This window comes from Epargyreus clarus, unplaced genomic scaffold (genome assembly GCF_041222505.1).
Source record: "Epargyreus clarus isolate Ecla_fem2 unplaced genomic scaffold, WU_Ecla_fem_2.2 ptg000004l, whole genome shotgun sequence".
NCBI lineage: Eukaryota > Metazoa > Arthropoda > Insecta > Lepidoptera > Hesperiidae > Epargyreus > Epargyreus clarus.
Window position 1 is genome coordinate 12,877,563 of NW_027332212.1, and position 21,805 is coordinate 12,899,367.

The 21,805-nt window shown below is 33.4% G+C and overlaps 1 protein-coding gene across 1 annotated transcript in view; it reads left to right on the forward strand.

The window, feature by feature from the left end:
- The first annotated feature begins 2,444 nt into the window (after positions 1-2,444).
- Positions 2,445-21,805, forward strand: part of LOC140757600 (uncharacterized) — a 256,841-nt gene continuing 237,480 nt past the window's right edge. The window contains exon 1 of the mRNA XM_073093428.1: positions 2,445-2,747. Within this exon, the coding sequence (XP_072949529.1) occupies positions 2,709-2,747 (39 nt within the window). The 5' untranslated portion in view covers positions 2,445-2,708. The remainder of the gene's footprint in view (positions 2,748-21,805) is intronic.

Consider the following 21,805-nt stretch of genomic DNA (forward strand, 5'->3'; position numbering starts at 1 on the left):
TTTATATTGTATAAAAATCCTATTTAGTTTAATTAAGCATAGCCTATTGTTGTCCCTGAGTGACAGAGACATTATTACTTGCCTAAAATGCGCAAAACGATCCCAAGGGCGCCCTTCGCAAAATTAATTAAGCGGAGTTATAGATAGAAACACACCCTCATTAAAATGTCGTAGTAAAGTAAATTGCTTTCAGTTACAGTATTTTAAATCCGTGAAAGATTATGCCATCTATAATAATCAGTCTTCAAAGCTTTTATGCAAAAGCCGCGAATATGTAGTACGATTGAAATTATACTATGTACGCTTTTTACCAAAACCATAGATTAGTAAAGATACTTCGCCGCCTTGAAATTAAATGAAGCCAAAAACGGCTTATCAGTAAGTTTTTTTTTAATTCTTAACAAATAAAAACATTTTAGAGAAAATTTACGAATAAATAACTAATACTGCGTAATTTACATAATAAATAAATAATTATTTCAAATATTTTAGGGACATTTTAACACGGAGACGTGGCAAAACTTTTTACGCAACTATTTCAATTCTCAAAACTGGGTACACTTTATTGTTAGTAGTGAGTAATCTTTACTAATCTATGACCAAAGCAGTAAGAAAAATCAATGATACTCGTAGCATAGTGGTTGAAAATCCCGAGGTTTTAATCCAATGCACTTATCTGCGATTTAAGCAACAATTATTACTTACTAGCTAACCCTGCAAGCTTTGTGTTGCCATATAAATAAAAAAATGTTAAGGGTGAAGAACCCTTATCACTTAGGTGTATGAAAAATAGATAGTAGCCGTTTCTCAGACCTACTGAATATGCATATAAAATTTGGCGAAAATCGGTAAAGCCGTTTCGGAGGAGTACGGTAACTAACATTTTGACACGAGAATTTTATATATATAACGTTAAAGTGAAATGTCGCAAGGAAACCTAGAAGCATGAGATCTTAATAAAGTTGTCAAAGTAGTCTAGCAAGAACTCTACCAACGCCTTTGGCCAGCGTGGCGGACTATGGCCTCACTATGAGAGATCACGCCCAGTAGTGGGACAGTAATAAGACAAAATAGATGTTCAAAAAAATTAATGCTACTTAGCTCTATATTGCATTTGTCCAATAAATCGATAGAGCTCTACGCAAAGTACGTGAATGGAATGAATTTTAAGTCAAGCGTAGAGTCGGTAGGAGTCACTCCGTTGGAAATATTTAATGAGCACACAGTTATAGAAACTCGTAATTTTTGCTTTACGTAAAGGCAATATGTAAGAAGCAAATGATTTTTCATATTACTTATTTTTTATATAATAATAATTATTTTATTTCTATATACAAAATATAGACAGATTTGTCTGAAGCGTTCCAGATTAGACCTCAAGGGTAGTGGCGCATCTGTGGCCGACCTCAGGTAGGAATATCTAATCCTATCTGGGGTTGATTTCAGATGTCCATGGGCGGCAATAGTCACTTACCATCAGGTGGACTTCATGCTCGTCTGCTACTCTCATATTATAAAAAAAAAGGTCACTTTAATTTTACAACATTACATATTCTAGTTATTTCAATAATTATTACTTGCAGAGTATATTAATAAAACATATTTTCAGCTAGACCATATTTTATTCACTTCTATTTTAGACTTACAATAATAGTTTTATAAAATAGCCAGTAATATAAAAAAGGTTTCTCACAACAAATATTAACTATCATCTTGTCTGGTAAAACTTATTTTATAATGGAACTACTGGGCCTCAAAGTTTAATCTGAGATCATATTTATTTAAGCTAAAACTATTACATAATGTCCATAGTTCATGTTCAAAACCGCCCACTCACTAACTTTATAATCTTAAACTTATAATAGTTTGCGAAAATGGAACATTAGATACTTGTTTAATATAAATAAAGTATTATTGTCATTTTAAATTGCACGAAGCACTAGACAACAGAGTAAACATCAACTAATCTTCCACAAATGACTGCCGGGAAGCTACCTTTTCTCAATAAAATCCTTTAGCTCTCTACAGGTCCTCTGCTCGGAGGAGGGAATCCGTTACAATACTCCATTACCTTTTACAATACATTACTTGCTTTTTAAAATAGATAGAAGCAATATATCTTAATCTCGACCCAGTGTACGGAAATGCTAGGAAAAATCCCGTGAAAATCATTGGGAGCCAAGCGTTTGTTGGTGAGCGTATAAATTCAATTCGTACTGTATCTGTGTTACGGCCAACCAGATGAACGCGAAAGCGAGACCGAAGTAGATCCTTCAAAAGTTTGAGTTTCCTTGGATGCAATTTTATGCATACAGTTGAAGGGCGTAAAGTCGAAATTTCCGAGCGCGTTTTCGTAGTTACGACCTATAGTAGTGAGGCTGTATGTGTCCTTTTCGCCCTGTTTCTACGACAGGGTAATCAGTCGTGTATGAACCGTCCGAAGCGTCGCCCGCTTCACATCGATTTAAAATTATTTTTAAATAATACAAATCCTCAAAATTCTTAATATTGAAATATATTTTGTAAAGTATATTTTATGAACGTGTAAAGCTTTTAAGAGCTTCGCTTCTGCGTTTTCGAGTTTGACGCGTGTTCGCTTATCAATTGTGCATTAATAGATATTTGTCAATAATAAATTAATTCTCTGAGCGCGTTGAAGCGAGCTGATTACTTTGTTTTCGAGTGGTTGTTGATTTATAAAAATAAACATGAAGACGTCGTCGTTCTCCCTGCGTGTTATGCGAAGGGTGAGTATTAATTTAATATTTATTATTAAGTGTCAATTTAATATTTATATATTGATATTGATATTGTTATATTGGTGATATTGGATATTGGGCGTAATATTGACGCGGCGTAACAGGTTGCGGCCGCCCACGCAGGTGGCTCTACAGGTTGGGCGCAAGGCTCCTTGCCCTATTGACACTTCCGTGTCGACCACACCCTCATATATCTGTGTTTTTGGACTGATTGCCTTTAAATTCACATTAAAAGAACGAGAAAAAAATTGTCGCAGAGCGGGAAGTATTTTAATGTGTAATTTGTAACGTGTCTCTCAAAATCTTAATTTTAATCTACACTGGTATAGCCTGTATAGTCATTATTTTTTTATAAAAACCGGTATTGTCAAATATTTTTTATAAAAAAATAATAAAAAATAAAACTAATACAATTACCATTAAACTTTTATGAATAAAATAAATGAGCGAAATCGCTAAAAAAAGGAAAGTACATATATAAATTCTATAGTAAAATAAACAAGTACGGACAATTAGTAATAAACCCTGTAAAAGTGTGTAAGAAAGATTAATTAAATTCACAGTCACGTTAATTTATCAGCTACAAAGCTGATTAATGCCAAAAAGTAAATTTAAGCCTATTTATCACTCATTAAAACCCTGACTAACTTTGTATTAATACATGGTACACATAATACATAAAATTATAGCTCATATCTACGCCTGTCTTTTAAATAAAACTGAACCACTTTAGTTCTTCAGCACTTCAGTACCCTTAGTATGAGTTTTTACCTTTTTACAAAAATGACTGTTTTGGTATTTGTTTACGTATTTGCCCATACATTTTCAATCAGCGCCCCTAACGAACTATATCAGAACTGATTGGAAATGTATGGGAAATACGTAAACAAATACAAAAATAGTCATTTTTTTAAAAACGTAAAAACTCATACTAAGGGTCAGTACCCTTACTACAGTTAGTTACCTAAATAAATAAACAGCTGACGAATGTTTATCCGCACGAATTATGAAGGCTGCTCGCTTAATAAAACAAATGTTTATGGTAATATCATTCGTAGAATTCTTGACTTGGAATAGGTTTAGGTTTATTTTCCGTGATCGTATTTCCTCCTGATTTATGTATGAAGCAAACAGCGGAGGCTTTCATTACCGGATATAACATTCGAATACGTTTGCATTTACGAATTGGCCAATCGAAATTATGTCTTTTATGTAAGAGGCTATATTGGCGTATTTACTTTGTTATATTATTACATCCTTATCCTTACTAATATTATAAATCCGAAAGTAACTCTGTCTGTCTGTCTGTCTGTCTGTCTGTCTGGTTGTCTCTTCTTCACGCCCAAACCACTGAACCGATTTTAATGAAATTTTGTACAAAGATAGTCTGAGACCCGAGAAAGGACATAGGATAGTTTTTATCCCGGAAATCCCACGGAAACTAGGGATGGCGATCTAAGATCGATTAATCGGAGAATCGATCTTTTGGACCCAAAACATCGATTATTTTAATCGATATTAGTAAAGATTGAATCGTAAACTATGCATTTGATCAAGTGATGATCTTTAGCAAAGTTGAAGACACGAATTTTCAGTTTTATGTATGTTAGTATGTTACATTATTTTCTTTTAAATGCGAGCGAAGCCGCGGGCAAAAACTAGTATTATTATATGTACAATCAGAATACAGACTATTTGTTACAAAATGTAAACGTAAAAATATTTTTGTCTCAGATGAATATCTACACAAATAAAATTGGATATTAAATCCTATCTTATCTTATAATTCCTTCACACATGTTTATAACTCTATAGAAAATAGGAACATAAAAAACGTTTGGCGCAATCTTAGAAACAGCTGATACTATTTTACGCAATTTTTAGATAAAGATAGAGCTTTGCAAGAAAGCTTATGTCGATAAGCCAGTTTATCCGCGAAAATACAAATTATTTTAGGTAAAAATGGAAAATGTGCTTCGTGCGGGCTCGGCCCTCGAGAAACTCGTTAAAGATAAGCTTCCAGTCTATTTTATTCTAGCTGTACGGACAAAAGTACGTTAAGGTCACGTAAAAGAATGTATAATAAGCTTTTGTCAACAAAAGATGCAGTCACATTAGCAAGGTAAGAGATGTGTTGAAAATGGAGACCATTTCAAAAGAATAATAATAATAATAACCTTTTTTTGCAAAAATAAAGTACAATTTGGTATTAAATTAGTCAATAGGTACAATTTCCTCTTATTTTTTGCCTGTAAGGCGTGCAAATTCCAATTAATACATTAATACAATTAATATCATTCATTCATTATCATTATCATCATCATCATCTTCAACAAAATCTTAAAAAATGTGTTAAACTTCAAAATAAAGAAAAAATACTGACGGAATGAAAATTATTTTTATTTTTCAGTTTCGAAGGCAATACTGCCACATTTAATTTAGCTTATAACAGCAGTGTTAAGCGCCCCTGTGTTTAAAGTTTAAAGGGTGTGGTAAGGGAGATATCCGGCGTTCCAACTTAGTCTTCAGGGGTGGCAACATCGTCAGGGTAGGCAAAGGTCGTCTTACAACCACTCAACCTTACACCCAAATTCAGAACTAACTAATTTTAATTCTAACTACCTAGGCTCTTTTATAATATGTATCATGTACACATGTATATTTATAGATATGTCCATAACTTTATACTAAAATATTTTTGTTACAAATGCTTAAGCGTACTCCAAAAATTTGCTTGTTTTAAAGTTAAAACTTTCCGGCAGTAATTATGAGAGCTGTTGATTTTAAATAAAGCTTCTCTCTCCAAATATCAGGTCAATTTGCGGCCTGCTCCCTGAATAAATAAAACATTTTTAATGCAGATTTTTTTTCCTCTTATTACAGAAATGTAAAGTGAACAGCTTTCGAAAAATAATCATTGAATACACGAATTATAATTTTAAATGGTCATTTTAATGAGATTTTGTCTGCATTATAAAATGTGTATATGTATACTGATATCCATGTAAATATTTCAACTTATTTGATAATAATATGATAGAACGAAATGTTTAAAATTTTATTTTTTGGGATATACAAGTAGTAGTTAAGAAGAAAAAGAAAAACGAAGGACTCTAGAGACGACCAAATACAATTATTATTTCTAACAATGACAACTAAATAAAATATAATTGAGCATTAAAATTATTGGACACATTAAACTACATTCATTATTAAAAAAGACGATTTAGTTACTATTTACATTTTTAATAGTCGCTTCATTGAAACATATCGTAATGAAAATAATTGTGTAAAATTGCAAAAAATGCATAAAAATAAAGTTATATTTCAATCTATGTTCCCAGGATTCGCAAAATATTATAGCCAATAACATCCGCGTATGTCGTAGCAGCTACGAGCGTAGCACTCTACGAACTATACGACATGCTCTACGAAACGAGTTTTGTAGGTTAGCGGGCTACGTGGTTTACAAATATTGTTATGGGTTTTATTATATTGTAGTTGGCAATGGAAAGCCTCAAACGAAAAACATAAACATACGGTATATTTGACTGTCTATTGAGAAAACCATAGCTTTATCTATTGGATACCTTATATAAACGCTAAATAAATAAATAAACGCTTTCTACACTCACAGCCCCACACTAGGATTCCCTGTGTCGTGGGTGCCATGGACACACACATAGACAAATACACAAACACCCAGACCCAGAAACAGAAATTTAAATTCATCATTTAGATATCTGTCTAGCCGGGGATCGAACCCGGGACCCTTTGCGCGTCAGACCGGTATGGTGGCCGCTCCGCCACGCGAGTCGTCGAATATAGCCTTATATACTCGCAGTAAATATTTCAAGTTATTGTGCTTAGGTCTTTATTTATTAATATAGTTTCCCCGCGACGGGTATTTTTTTGTATGAAATTTTCTTTAGAGTGAAAGTACTTTTGTGTGCGTGAATACTTTATAATACATATAACATACACGTATGTAGTTGTTGCAACAAATTTAAAACAAATTCAAGTTAATAACAGTTTGAATGGAAATGTATTACTATTCCTAGAATTAATCCTTATTATTTAATGTAATTTCCAATTAAAACAAAACAATGCTTCACTGGTAAGTACTAAGCTAGATACAATAATTAACAATGAATATATTTGTCACAATATTGCGTTGCGACAATAACTACAAATTTATCAAACATTAATCTTTCGCATTATTCTACACGTGTTAATACCATACACGACATGTTTGCGGCTTGTTCTGACATGTGGGGAGCTACATGTAGCTGCATTATATATTTTAGCTACACTTTACTGCACGCGATAGTGTTCTACAACGTATATTAAAGTTATAAAAAATGCATTAGTAGATTGGATTTTGGAACTGTTTAAAGCTAAGTGTTACCATGGATTTTATACTTTACTCGATTGAAACTCGACCTAATTTACATAATGGAAGCAAGTTTCGCCATTGGGCAATTTTTATCAATTCTGATTGTCAAAATTGATAATCGGAATAAGTGCTAACCATTCTGACATATAAAAGTAATGTTAGAAAGCACTTTTCAAGAATTTTGTGGAAAATTCTCAGGTTACAGTTTATCATATTGTTTTTGATACTGTTATGGAAAACTGAGTATCCTTTTGTACCATGATTATTATATTACAATAGCAATAGTTATCAAGATCTTTACACGATGACGACACGACGATAAATAGTATGTACTACGTAACGTACATATTTATTAGTGTAACAAAAATATATTTTTCTAAAGATGTAATTAATTGGCATCTATAGTTATATTATTATAAAGCAGAAGAAAATACTGAAGTACTGATCCGTTTAAATAAATCTTTTCAAATATATTAAGTCATTTATTTCTGAGACTTGTGCCTATAATTTAATAAAATATGTTGTCCGAAACTACAGATATAAAATATCAAAATAATTCCTACATTGACCTCTCTGAACTACTGAGCCACATGTCTATACTAATATTATAAAGAGGAAAACTTTGTTTGTTTGTTTGATTGTAATGAGTAGGCTCAAAAACTACTGGACCGATGTTAAAAATTCTTTCACCATTCGAAAGCTACATTATCCACGAGTAACATAGGCTATATTTTATATGAAATATATTTGATAAATAGATTTTGAGGCGGTACAAAGTTTGCCGGGTCAGCTAGTCTTAAATAAAGTAATAAGAGGATCATACATGCGAACGTAATGTTATCATACCGTCATGATATAAAACAATACAAAGACATAAAACTCCATACACAATTCCCATTCCATGAGTTGCACGACAAATATTATAGGTAATAAGGCTGTCTACGTAATTTCTACGTAATCTACGAGTTTCTGCGAGCGAAGCAAATAATTGGTTAAGGGTGAGTCGGTCGCGTTGAGGGTTAAGTATTCTGCTCTTTTCTGTTGGAATTTTTTAGAGAATTAAATGATTTTCGATCGTTCGTACGATTTTCGTTTAAACTGTAACTGAAGGTGATTTATATTCATTACATATATATTTTTAATTAGGCTAAGTTATATTCGACAGAATGAAGTTTTCTTTCCTGTGAGGAAGTGTATTGAGTATTATATTTTTTTTGGTAAAAATATTTGATAGTATTTTTACAAATTATAGCCTATATTTCCAATATTGTACTCGATTAAGTTATTTAACACTATATAAGTATTAAGTACAAATTTTGTATACCCTGTAGTTAAGAATTTTATCGCAACACAGTTGAAAATAAAATAGTATAGTTTTGAAAAAAAATATCTATGATACGAGTAATTTTATTAGGGTTTTGATTCATACGGGACTCTGAAATACTGACAAGGTTAATAAGTTGTTATTAGAAGTCAAAATAATGTCGTAAAAACACAAACACTTAGTAAAGGTGGATGTTATGATAATAAGTGAAATGAGGCGCGGCGAGGCTCGCTGATGTTCGATGCTAACCTTGCGCTAATGAAGCTACTCTATTACTACTTTTTGCTTGTTACATACTACTTTCTTTGTTATATTAACAGTTTCACTGTATTAATAAATGTGACGTACTGAATTTTTATACCAAAAAGGTTATTTTTACATTTATAAAATATAGAGTCGTCGTGGGTACAGGTCAATGGACCACCACTGAGAGGTAATATCGAGAGAATAAAAATCCTAAATGTTCAATTCATATTGCATATTTTTGATATGATTTCCGAAACGAGACTATCTGAGCACGGTCACTTCAGCAGCAGGTCAGATAGTCTAGTCTGGCCAAAGTTCTTCTAAACCAAAATTCTGCGCATTCCTTTTTTGTCTGGCAGTGTTCCGTTGACTAGTTATATAAAATAATCATTTAAATGGGACCAACTTCCAGCTCGTCTCTATACAATAAAAAAAGAATTATTAAAATCGGTCCACTAACGGCGGAGTAGTTTGTGTACATACATAGAAAAAAAAAGATACCGGCCGAATTGAAACCAACTCCTTTTTGAAGTCGGTTAAAAAAATGACTTACAAGAGTTACTAAAGATAAACTAAACTAAAACTTTTTACATTATCTGTAAAATTGGTTCGAAGAACGGCTTGCCTTTAAAGTGACATTAATGTAAAATACAGTAGAGACGCATTATTTTCGTGGTGGAACGTACTAGCCCGGTCTTGGTACCGTATTGGAGAATATTTTTAAGAACGTATTTTTAAACATGTTTCCATGGGAATTCGAAGGTGGTGGAGCCCTTTGTGGTTCTATTCCGGTGACACTAGCGCCTCTCCTATTTTCGGCTAATAACAACAGTGTTAAGAGTTTGTGTTCTGGTTTGAAGGGTCTTATTAAAGAGATATACTTTTCTGAGGCATTACGCCTTAATCTCTAGGAGTAGCGGCGCATTAGTGGTCGATCTCAGGTAGAAAATTAATTTTATCTGGGGCTGATTATAGATGTCTATGAGCGGCTATAGCCATTCACCAACTGGTGGACTGCCTGTTCGTCTGCTACTTTCTGTATTATAAACAATTATTAAGAAGAATTTTTTTTTTTAATAATTGTTCCTGCAGGTATTGATTTTCCAGCATCTTTCATTCTTTAATTACTATATTAAAATTACTATATTATTACATTGCAATTATTGCTCATATATTAATCAATGTACATATTCTGTATTAAATGTATTTAGCCTATATACAAGCTTTACTTATTATTGTTAAATTTTTATATGACATATTATTCTGCATTTACTTAATTACTTAATTTAATTATTGGTACACATTAATTAATTGAATTATTTATATACATTGTTTCAAATTATAAATTGTAGATTTAATTTTTAGTTCCATGTCTTTTTATGATTTACTATTTCATTATATTATATATTTATGTATATATTTTATTCTAAAGAAGAATAATTACATAGCAGATTTTGATCCTATCTTTAGTTTTAATACGCGGTAAAACAAGCGTCAGTTTCAGCTGATAATAATTAAATAATTTTATAATTTATGACAAAAATTTAACGTATTCTAACGATATTGTTGAACTCGAAGAGTAGATACCCCTTTCTTAAAGTGCGCTCTAAATTATTCTATAACCTTTTAAGGACTTGCAAGGCCCCAAAAATTTGCATAAATGTTTAATTATTTTGAGTAGGTTAAACCACGGTAAACATCTAGTACATAATGTTTAAAGGGTATCCATTTTCCACCCACTAATGAATCACATAACTAACGGCTCTAGTAGACTAGCTACTTTTAGGTACGAGCGATTTATTTTGTCAAGGTTCCGTACGGTAAAAGTAGAAAACGGAACCCTGATAGGATCACTCATGCCATTATTTTCCTGCTGGACACTCCTTGCAGAATGAGAGGGTTTAGGCCATAATAAACCGCGCTGGCCAAGTGCGTATTGATAGAATTCTTATACCAAACTTAAAAAAAGGATCTCAAATGTGGTTTCCTCACGATATTTTCCTTAAATGATGATTAATTTCAGATACACACATAACTTTGGAAAATCAGAGGTGCATGTGATTTAAACCTCGTACCCCTCGATTGCGAGGCCGAGTTGTAACCCCGAGGCTATTACTACTTCGTCAATCTCTAATCTTTAATCGCCGGTGTTAAAAAAATCGATTTTAACGAAGTCGTTTTTTTTCGTTTATTAAAATTAAATCTCCAATCTCAGGTGATCCACCAGGTTTAGTCCATTTACTTGTAGTTTAAAGTGACTGAAGATATTGACTACTCCATCTTCTCCAAAATCTTTGATAATGAGCTTGCTCAAATAAATAGCACGTCTGTCGGTGCCCTAATCTGTTATTTCACTCCGCACACATTATTATAATCACAGTGGAGTACCGGTGGTAATGGCCCTCGGGATCGTCCTGGTAAAACATAATTAAATACGCTTTAGTTGAATCCACTTTGTATTATTTAGTGAATAGAAGCGCGAGTGTTATAATTTAAATATTATTGTGCTTTGAAGCTTAATTATATAATTCCTTTGTCTTTAAAATGCTCATTATTTTTCCATTCAAAATGTGCTGCATTTAATTTAAATAGTTGTACAATTTTAACTTGAATAAATTCCCTTCTAATTAAGTTTGAAAATACATCTTATAGAATGTAATATCAGTGATAGCGCTTTTAGCAGGCAATTTTTTTTTGGTCCGAGGTCCTCCTGACAGGTACGTCTGATTTTTCGAAGTTATTTGGGTATTATAATAAATCGATTACTTAAACGGCGAAGGAAAACCATCGTGATGATAGCAGCACGCTTGAGAGTTCTGAAAAATGTTCTCATATGTGAACTGTACCCTTACCAAGAGTTTTTACGTTTCGATAAATATTACTGTTTTGGTATTTGTTTACGTATTTGCCCATACAATTTCCAATCAGCGCCTCTAGCGGATTGTATCAGAGCTATAGTGTCAGTAACGTAACATTAAATGTCTAAATTGACAAAATGGCGCTTTATGTTTTGTCCCTCTTTTTTGCGAACATGTGAGGCAGACAGAAAAACTTGAGCACTTATTATTACGTTTACTCAGTCTACGAAAGCAAACAGAACAGAATATTGGATTGAGTAAACGTAACGTAAAATTGTGGGATGTTTTGAAAACTCATGGTAAGGGTACTATTCACTTGCACTTGCTTGGCGGGGTAGACCATGGCCTCACTTGGCAGGAGACTCATACCCAGCACTTTGCTGACGATGTTTTGTGTTACGGTCACATCACATTGATTCATGTATAGATCACATAATTACTAGTTTTTAATTATTTACGTACTTTCAAATGCTTTTTCTATCTATACTAATATTTTTTTAACGAGGAAAACTTTGTTTGTTTGTTTGATTGTAATGAATAGGCTCAAAAACTATTGGTACGATTTTAAAAATTCTTTCACCTTTCGAAAGCTACATTATCCACGGGTAACATAGGCTATATTTTATATGAAATATATTTGATAAATAGATTTTGAGACGGTACGGGTCAGCTAGTATTACATATATTGTGAATATATTGTTGAAATGCCTTCTGATCATTTTAACAATAAGCAATTATGATTTTTTCTTTGTTTTAATCTCTTTTATGTACTTATTATGTTACATTTAAAGAAAGAACATGTTAATTTTAAGTTTAGATTATGTTGTTGTCATTTTCAAGGCAATAAAATGTTTTATTATTATTATTTATATTAATATCCGTAAAATAATTCCTTTGTAGTATTGTATTCCAATGCTAAGTACACACATTTATCAAGGTTCGGATATCGAATTGTTTCTATTGTTTCACGTTATTGTTTGTTAATGTGGAGAGCATTTGTGTCTTTGTTTTCGTAAATTATTTGTTTTGTATTGTATTGAAATAGGTTATTTTATACATCATTATAATAATTGCTTTATACTTTCGAACACACGCAACTACTATTAACTTCACATTTGTAGGAGACTGGTGATGATGAATATTAATTGATTATTATTATTTTTAAACTATACTGAAGTAGTAAATTAGCAGCAGTCCACCTGGTGGTAAGTGCTTCTGTAACAACATTTATAACTAAATAAACAAAACGAGGCGCTACATTACTAACGAGCAACATAGCCTTAATGATAGTGAGTTACCTCATAATAAAGGTAGCTAATAAAGGTAGGTAGGTAAAGATAGGTAGGTAATAAAGTAATAAAGGTAGATCAAAGTGAGCTACCTTTATTACCGTTTAAGATATTGCTTACCAAGTGACGCTTTATCATATTATAACACCTCATTATGTTAAGTACATGATAATATATTTGATTTATTCCCAGCTTTTATTTATCTTGTCTTATTTCGTTAGTTTGTATATATGTGAGGGTTAAATTTTGGTCCTAAAATAAAAACCGTTATCCTCAATCGAATAACCTCAAAAATGGGAGTAGACCCTGGTTCTTGAAACACAGTTTCAACCAAGTCAGGAACCAGAGGCTTCAAACTTCTGAAATGTATTTAAATTTTCGTGTCACTCAATTTATTATTATGTAACGGTTGCTCACGGTTTTTATTTGGTTATTTATTATCTCGATATATCGGCAATAAAGAAATTAAAAAACGCATATCGTGAGTACCCGTTACTTAATAAAATGTCTTTCAGCAATAATTTTAGTCTAAAATCACATATTACAGTCATTTTTTTATTATTAGCTGAGCTGTTGCATATACGCTTAGTTTGGACAACATGATTAGCTTATTGTCATTTAGAAACCAATATGGTGACACACTTCAAGATGGCGAATATTTTTTCCATGATATGAGTAGCAAATGAAGGGGTTTTATAAGAAAGATGCAAAAAAACTTCTTTCCAAAACTTATTTCATATACGAGTCATTTCATTTTATGTTTCACCTTTGAAAAAGAAATCGAATGATTTCGTATTCTATTGTACTTTATGGATTTGCACTTTTGTTATTAACTACAAATTTTATAGCCATTACTGTTATTTAACGTTCGCAAACTCTTTTCCACGTCAGCAGCTCGCTTCGTCGACAATGTAGTTGCAAACGTGCGAACGCAATTTATTTCTTCGCTGCGTTTCGTTGAAAGGACAAACAAGCTGAAAGTTATGGCGTGAATAATTTAAGATGCTTTTAAAAGTACCGAACAATTTTATGGTAAAAGCAGTGTATACTTTGGTGTTCCTACTATGTTTGAAGTTCAGATTCAAAAACATTTATACTTATACATTATACTATACTACTATACTATATACTATATATTATATATTATACTCACAAAAAGTTTTGAATAACCTTCGAAGTTAATCATTTATGTTACTAATTTTTATATTGCTTTAAAGGATATGAAACTTTTTTTATTTTATCACGCCTGAAAAAATCCAACCGTGTCGAATATTGGAAAATGATGGATACTTTGTTGCTTACGAGTTACTAAATTAGAAAAAATAAGGATTTTTCTAGTAAAATAAGGAAATATTTTCTACTTCATGCAATAGCTAAATTGTTGTCAACTACGCATTTTATTGCCATTGCTTACATTTAACGTTCCTAAGGTAGTTTCCACGTCAGCAGCGCGCTTTGTCGACAATGTAGTTGCAAACGTGGGAACGCAACTTATTTCATCGCTGCGTTTCGTTGAAAGGACAAACAAGCGGAAAGTTATGGCATCCGCCTTGGAATAATTTAAGATGCTTTTAAAAGTACCGAACAATTTTATGGTAAAAGCAGTGTATACTTTGGTGTTCCTACTATGTTTGTAGTTCAGATTCAAAAACATTTATTATACTCACAAAAAGTTTTGAATAACCTTCGAAGTTAATCATTTATGTTACTAATTTTTAAATTGCTTTAAGGGATATGAAACTTTTTTTATTTTATCACGCCTGAAAAAATCCAGCTGTGTCGAGTATTGGAAAATGACAATAACATTGTAGTTGCAAACGTGGGAACGGAATTTGTTTCGTCGCTGCGTTTCGTTGAAAGGACAAACAAGCGGAAAGTTATGGCGTCCGCCTTGGAATAATTTAAGACGCTTTTAAAAGTACTGAACAATTTAATTGTGAAAACAGTATTCATTTTGGTTTATGTTCGAGGTTCGCATTCAAAAATTAATTTCGTACTCGTTTTCGTGCTCGTTCTCTGCGCCAAATACTATACGGAACCAACTGAATTGCGGAGTGACATTAAGAAAAATAAAAAAAAATATTTTTAAAAGAAAGCGGTAATTCCCTCGATATTGCAATATGCGAACAGAATTACATTTTCAGTTGCTTAATACATTTTCCCATGCATTAGTATGGGAGAATTTGTTTTTGATTTTTTAGTGAACACAAACAAATAAGGACCAGATTTTGATTATGGGACGTAAATAACCAATGTACGGAACCCTCTCTACGCGAGTTTAACTCGCTCTTGCCCCTATTTTTGTATACTGTTATTTAAAAAAAAAACGTTGATTTTTACAATGAAAAAAACTAATAACCCCTTGGTAACCACTGATTATGGATAGCTGTAGATGAATCCATAGCGATAGTTCAGGTCATGTCAGATAACCAAACTTTCTCTATTAACTGAAGATTGCCCACAAGATAACACTTGACGGATTTGCTTTGACTTTCTGTTGTACATAAACTAAAATGCCAATCATAATATTTATCATATTAATAATCGTAATAAATATGAAGGCTATGATAGCCTAGTAGTGTCCACTGTCAGTGGTGGCTTCTCGGTTGAAGGATCCAAGTCTCAAATCCTAGACACGCACCTCTGATTCGAAATTATGTGCGTATTACAATATAATTATCACTTGCTTTAAGGGTAAAAGAAAACATCGCGAGGAAACCTGCGTACCTGAGAGATCTTAAAAAATTAAAAGGTATGTGACATCTACCACTTAGCCAGCGCCTTGATCTATGGCCTAATCCTTTTAATTCTGAGAAGAGCCCCGTGCCCAGCAGTGGGACAGTAATGGGTTGATGACGACGACGATGAATAAATCATTTAAACAAATTATTTTATTAAAAAAGTGCCCATTACCTTAACATTGTTTAGTTGGAAATAAATGCGTTAAATATCCCAATAAATACAGGTGGAGTCATAGATAGAAACATAATCTTTAGATTATCTTATGCAATCATAAATATTATTCTTCTGCAAGCTATTATAACTACAATAAAAGAGATCTGCGAATGGAATGCATGTCGTTATTAGAATCGGAATTGAACCGTGAACTCGAATACCGGAATCGAGGTCATCGAAGACTATTAAAGAAACAAGAGTAAGGAACCAAACTAGGTATGAAAATGTATGTATACTTAACACACCAATGATAATGTAGTAAAAATATTTGTACGTGTGGCGGTTTTTTTAAATGTCTATGCTCTGTTGACTATGGTCATTTGCCGTCCCAGTTTTTACCGTAATTGAATAAGATTTGGATCTTAAAAACTAGAAATGATTTTAATTGTAACTAAAATATATTATTTTTAGGACATATCTAATTTTGATAAAATATGCAATCGTTAACGTTTAACAATCGGCGGAGGTGTCACCACAACACGCATATAAAATTTTGTTGCAAAATATTGCTCATGGCCAATTAGCCATTTATAATCAGCTCCAGATAGGATTAGAGTTCTATCTCAGATGGTCACTCAATCAATGTAAATGTCACAAACAGATAAGACATGATTCCAATTTGAGGATGGCCGTGGACGCTACATCTAAGGATAAGGTTGGAACACCCCGTAAAAGTGGTAAGGAATCACACCCTTCAAACCAAAACCGACCGCCACTGACGTTGCATTTGCAAACAACAACATAACGGATTCAACGGATACAATTAGAACTATTAGAATTATTACAAGGTGGTAGAACCCTTTGTGGTTCGACTCCGGCGGCACCACCGCCACACCTATTTCTACCTAATAACAGCAGTGTTAGGCGCTGCTGTGTTCCGATTTGAAGGGTGTGGTAAGGGGGACAGACTTTTCCGAGGCGTTCCAGCTTAGTCCTCAGGGGTAGCGGCGCATCTGTGGCCGACCTCAAGTAGGAATATCTAATCCTATCTGGGGTTGATTACGAATGTCCATGGGCGGCAGTAGCCACTTAGTCACTTACCATCAGGTGGACTGTATGCTCGTCTGCTACTCCTATATTATAAAAAAAAAATAACTATCTAACATAACGGAGCTATACGCCAGCACTTAATGATACCTATAACCTTATATTATAGTTACTAACAAGCGTTTCCTGTGGTTTACGGTTTACGTATTACGTGAGTATGGCAAACTGTATTGAGGTAATGTATAACCATGAATTTAAATTTAATTAGAATTGTAAACGTAGATTCGTGTTCCTATTAATTAGTAGTTATGTCTGTTGTGTTCGTTTTTACCCGACATCTTAGTAAATGATTCGTGTTTCAGAGGGCAAGTTAAGAACCCATTTACATCTATAAACATTCGAGGTGTCCTGTTAGACAAAATTATATTTTTCATAAGTACAATATAAAGTTTTTTGAATGCCAAATACACCGTGTATATTTTTACGAATTGAATCACAAATGATTTTCATTTTATATTCATTCTCTGTGGCGGTGTTGTTGATTGCATTGGGTTATTTAGGCAGAAATAGTTCCTTACCATCATCATCATCAACCCATTAATGTTCCACTGCTGGGAACGGGTCTCCTCTCACAATGAGACGTATTAGGCCATAGACCACCGCGCTGGCCAAGTGCGTATTGGTAGACTTCACATACCTTTGAGATTCTTTTTTATAAATCTCTCAGGTATGCAGGTTTCCTTACTATGTTTTCCTTCACCGTTATAGCAAGTAATAATTAACATCTAATACGCACATAATTTCGAAAAATCAGAGGTGCCTGTGATTTGAACCTCGGACCCCTCGATCGAGAGGCCGAGTTTTTTAACCACTAAGCTATCACTGCCCTATGGAAATAGTTCCTATCTATACCTATTTTTGTTGTTTTCTTGTTTTTTCTATGTCACCTTTTCTACTACCTTCAAAATTCTCGCGCTTATAAATCCTTATTAGAGTAACATGATGCAAATTTCTCCAGCCCTCCCACACTTGTGTTGAAAAACGCGTGCTGACAAATAACTGACTTTTTGACCATTCAACCATTGCTGTCCTATTTTCCAATTTAGTCAAAATTTTCCAATTTGATGTCTATCAGGAATTAATTTGTTTTTCAATCAAGCTGAAAGCGCGTTCGTACGTGCAATCATCGTTTATTTTAGCTAGTTTGTATGTGTAACTTTTGATTAATGAGGTGCTTTGGGAATTATTTACATAATACAACATGTATGTACAATAGGTATGTTTGTATAGCAATAATAAATTTGAACTATTTTCTCAAATATAAAACATTTTAATTACAAAACACTTTAATGTTCTCCGCTAGAAAAACAAAATATACTAAAAACGTAAAAGCAAAACGGATTCTCCGTAGGAAAAAAACTGTATTTTCGAAGTTTTTTGGTTAATCCATTGAATCTAACACATTTTCCATGAACGAACCTAATGTTAACCTTTTGTTACTTTTTCGTTTTTTTTAGAAACCAATTACTATGCACTCGGCCAGTATTTGTCAATCAACCTGAAACCATGTGGGCACGGTGCGCGGAACTTCATCATAAAAGTGGTAAATTCTTTGTGGTTTGTCACCACCTCACCTGTTTCTGCCTAATAACAGTTTTAAGCGCTACTGTGTTCCTGTTTAAGGGTGTGGTAAGGAAGACATTATCTGAGGCTTCCCAACCTTTTTTTGTTTACTAGGGGGAAACCATCAAATGGTACCCGAGCACGCGTAAGCGACGCCGGGTTATGTGGGATTTGCCGCTCGCAACCCTGGAAGCCAACTTTTAGTCGCCTCTTACGACAGGCGGGGGATACCGTAGCCCTATTCTAGTCGCGAGACTACAGGGCCAGAGGCTTCCCAACGTAGTTCTCAGGGGTAGTACCGCATCTGTAGTTGACTTCAGGTAGGAATCTAATCTTATTTGGCTTGATTACAGTTGTCTATTAGCGGCAGTTACCATCAGGTAGACTGCAAGCTCGTCTGCTCCTTTTGTAATTATAAAAAAAATACTGTCTCTGTTTTAACTCCCATGCATTTGATAAAAACCACTTAGATGTTCCGAATGTACTCCATCATCATCAACTCTTTAGTGTCCCACTGCTGGGCACGGGTCTCCTCTCATAATGAGAAGGATTCGGCCATAGTCCACCGCGCTGGCCAAGTGGGTATTGGTAGACTTCACATACCTTTGAGATTTTTTTTATAAATCTCTCAGGTATGTAGGCTTCCTCACGATGGTTTCCTTCACCTTTAGCAAGTGATAATTAATTTCTAAGACGTACATAACTTTGAAAAATCAGAGGTGCGTGCCTAGGATTTGAAGCTCGGACCCCTAGATCGAGAGGCAAAGTTACTTAACCACTAGGCTATCACTGCCGCTACATGTTCCGTATGCACTCCAGTATTTGTCAATTAACCTGAAACCATGCGGGCGCGGTGCTGAATTTCAGCATTATTTACTTTAGGTTCCGTACGTAACTTCGTGCATTGTGTGCTTTCCGAATTACTTGCAGTATATTGCAGTGTTGTAGAACAAACAGGAGTTCAACTATAGAATAATAGCACTGAATAATAGTTGTTGTGTTATACACATTAAGGATGGATATGAAATTTCGAAGCTGTACCCTTACCAGGAGTTTTCAAAACATCCGACAATTTTACGTTACGTTTACTCAATCCATTATTCTGTTCCGTTTGCTTACTAGGCTGAGTAAACGTAACAATAACTAAGTGCTCAAGTCTTTCTGCCTGCCTCACATGTTCGCAAAAAGAGAAACAAAACATAAAGCGTAATTTTGTCAATTTAGAGATTTAATGTTACGTTACTGACACTATTAGAGTTCTGATACAATCCGGTCGGGGTGCTCATTGGAAATTGTATGGGCAAATACGTAAACAAATACCAAAACAGTCATATTTGTCAAAACGTAAAAACTCATGGTAAGGCAGTACCCTTACTTTAAAAATATCGAAATTCCGTAAATTCTACACTTACATGTCTTCACTAGGCCCATATGTTGTGGGTATCTTACACAGATGTAATCACAAGTATATATAATTAATATAAAGCAACATATGGAAAAAAAATATTTTTAATTTAAAACCACACATTATACTCGTATATATATTTGAAAATCTACACATAAAAACATTAGAAAAATATTTTAACGAGCAAAACATTCAACGTATAAGCAAAATACTATTCTTAATTTAAAAACCACACACTCTTTTTAAAATTTACACATTTTTACACGTAAAAAAACCTTAAAACGTTTAACGTGTAAACGTGAAACGTTTAGCAAAATGTTACACCCCTTTGTGGTTTAGGGTTAAATATTAAACTGCCTAAAATTCGGTGCAACACCTGGCTGCCGGCCGCGGGCGAAGCTTTTAATTAGTTTTTATCTGGAGCTTTGTGGCGGCTGAAGTTGACATTGTGTTTATTTTTAAGCTTTTTCAAACTTTCGTCTGAGTGAACGTTGAACGCAAAATATCTATTCCTTTAAGAAATGAGGTGAGGCGTAACAAATGAGTTTGTATGATGGTAGGTCATTACTGTTGGCCATGGCCAATAACAAGGATTCAGGTAGAACTGAATTTAGCTACATTGCTGAATATTCTTACATATCCAGCAATGTAGCTAAATTCATTCTACCTGAATCCTAAGTTTTAATTTCTGCTTTCTGCGTCTTCTTCACTCTTATACACTCACCCACACTAACATTGTGCTGTGTTTGTCATGGACACACATGAAGACGAATATATAAAAAATCAAATCTAGAACAGAATAATAACAGTTGAATGACGTCATTAATTAATGCCTGCCGTGATTCGAACCCGGATCCTCTGCGCGTCAGTGCAGTATGCTCGCCATTGACATAGAGGTAATAGAGGTCATGTACTCGTAGAACTACATGCTCATTCACTACATTCCGTTACAACCCAATGGATGAAAAGTATAAAAATAACCTGAAACATAAATTATGTATCAGCGAAGTCATTTTACCGCTAATAAAATAGGTGTTTGGCAGAAATGCTCTTTATGGTGTATTGTTGAATGGTAAATGCCTAGAATTCCACGCAGCACCTGCCCTTCCGGCCGACGGAGCTTTTAAATATGTATTTCACAGGCTTTATAGCGGCTGGATATGACTTTCAACGTAGAAATTTTTGGTATGGAAGCTTTTTAAGTGAAGTGTTATTACGCGTGTTAAGTTATAATACGAGGCTTTTAAGTTCTACGAGTACATAAAAGTATAACGTAGCCTCATACATTGATAGTTAAAACTTTATTTAAATAAATAAAATTTTATTTAAATAAATAATTTTGCAAATAAAGATGATTATTATTATTATTATTAAAAAAATGTACATTTTAATTTGAGTCATACCAGGAAGTATTACTTTTAAAAGGGATATATAGGTATTTATTTTTTGAACTCTTACTTTTTGTTAGATATTGTTGGATAGGAAATCTTTTAAATTTATTTTCCCTTTCTTTGACAGTTTAATACCATCTACTTGTTTGATTTTTAGCCCTTAATCATATCTTAAGCATGAGTTGTTCATATTTGAGAGGGTTAAATATCGCTAATAATTTTTGAACTTTTAATCACAACCAATAAGACATATTGCATATACGTTTGGTTTGGATGACAATTTATAATATAGTGACGTCATTTAAAATCCAATATGTCGAATGCCCCAATATGGCGGACACCATATCAAAATAAAGGATTTTCTGAGAAGAATACCATAAATAAAATGTCGTTCCCATAAAGCTTATTTTTTCAACTTAATTTTTTATTAGTAACAAAAATTTTACGTATAGTCGTCTTTGAATATACAACTTTTAAAAAATGTTACGCGGTTGTAACATTTATATGATAAACATTAAATTCCACCACAATTTGACACGACACCTGAGGTTTCGCTGTTTGAGGGAAGCCTT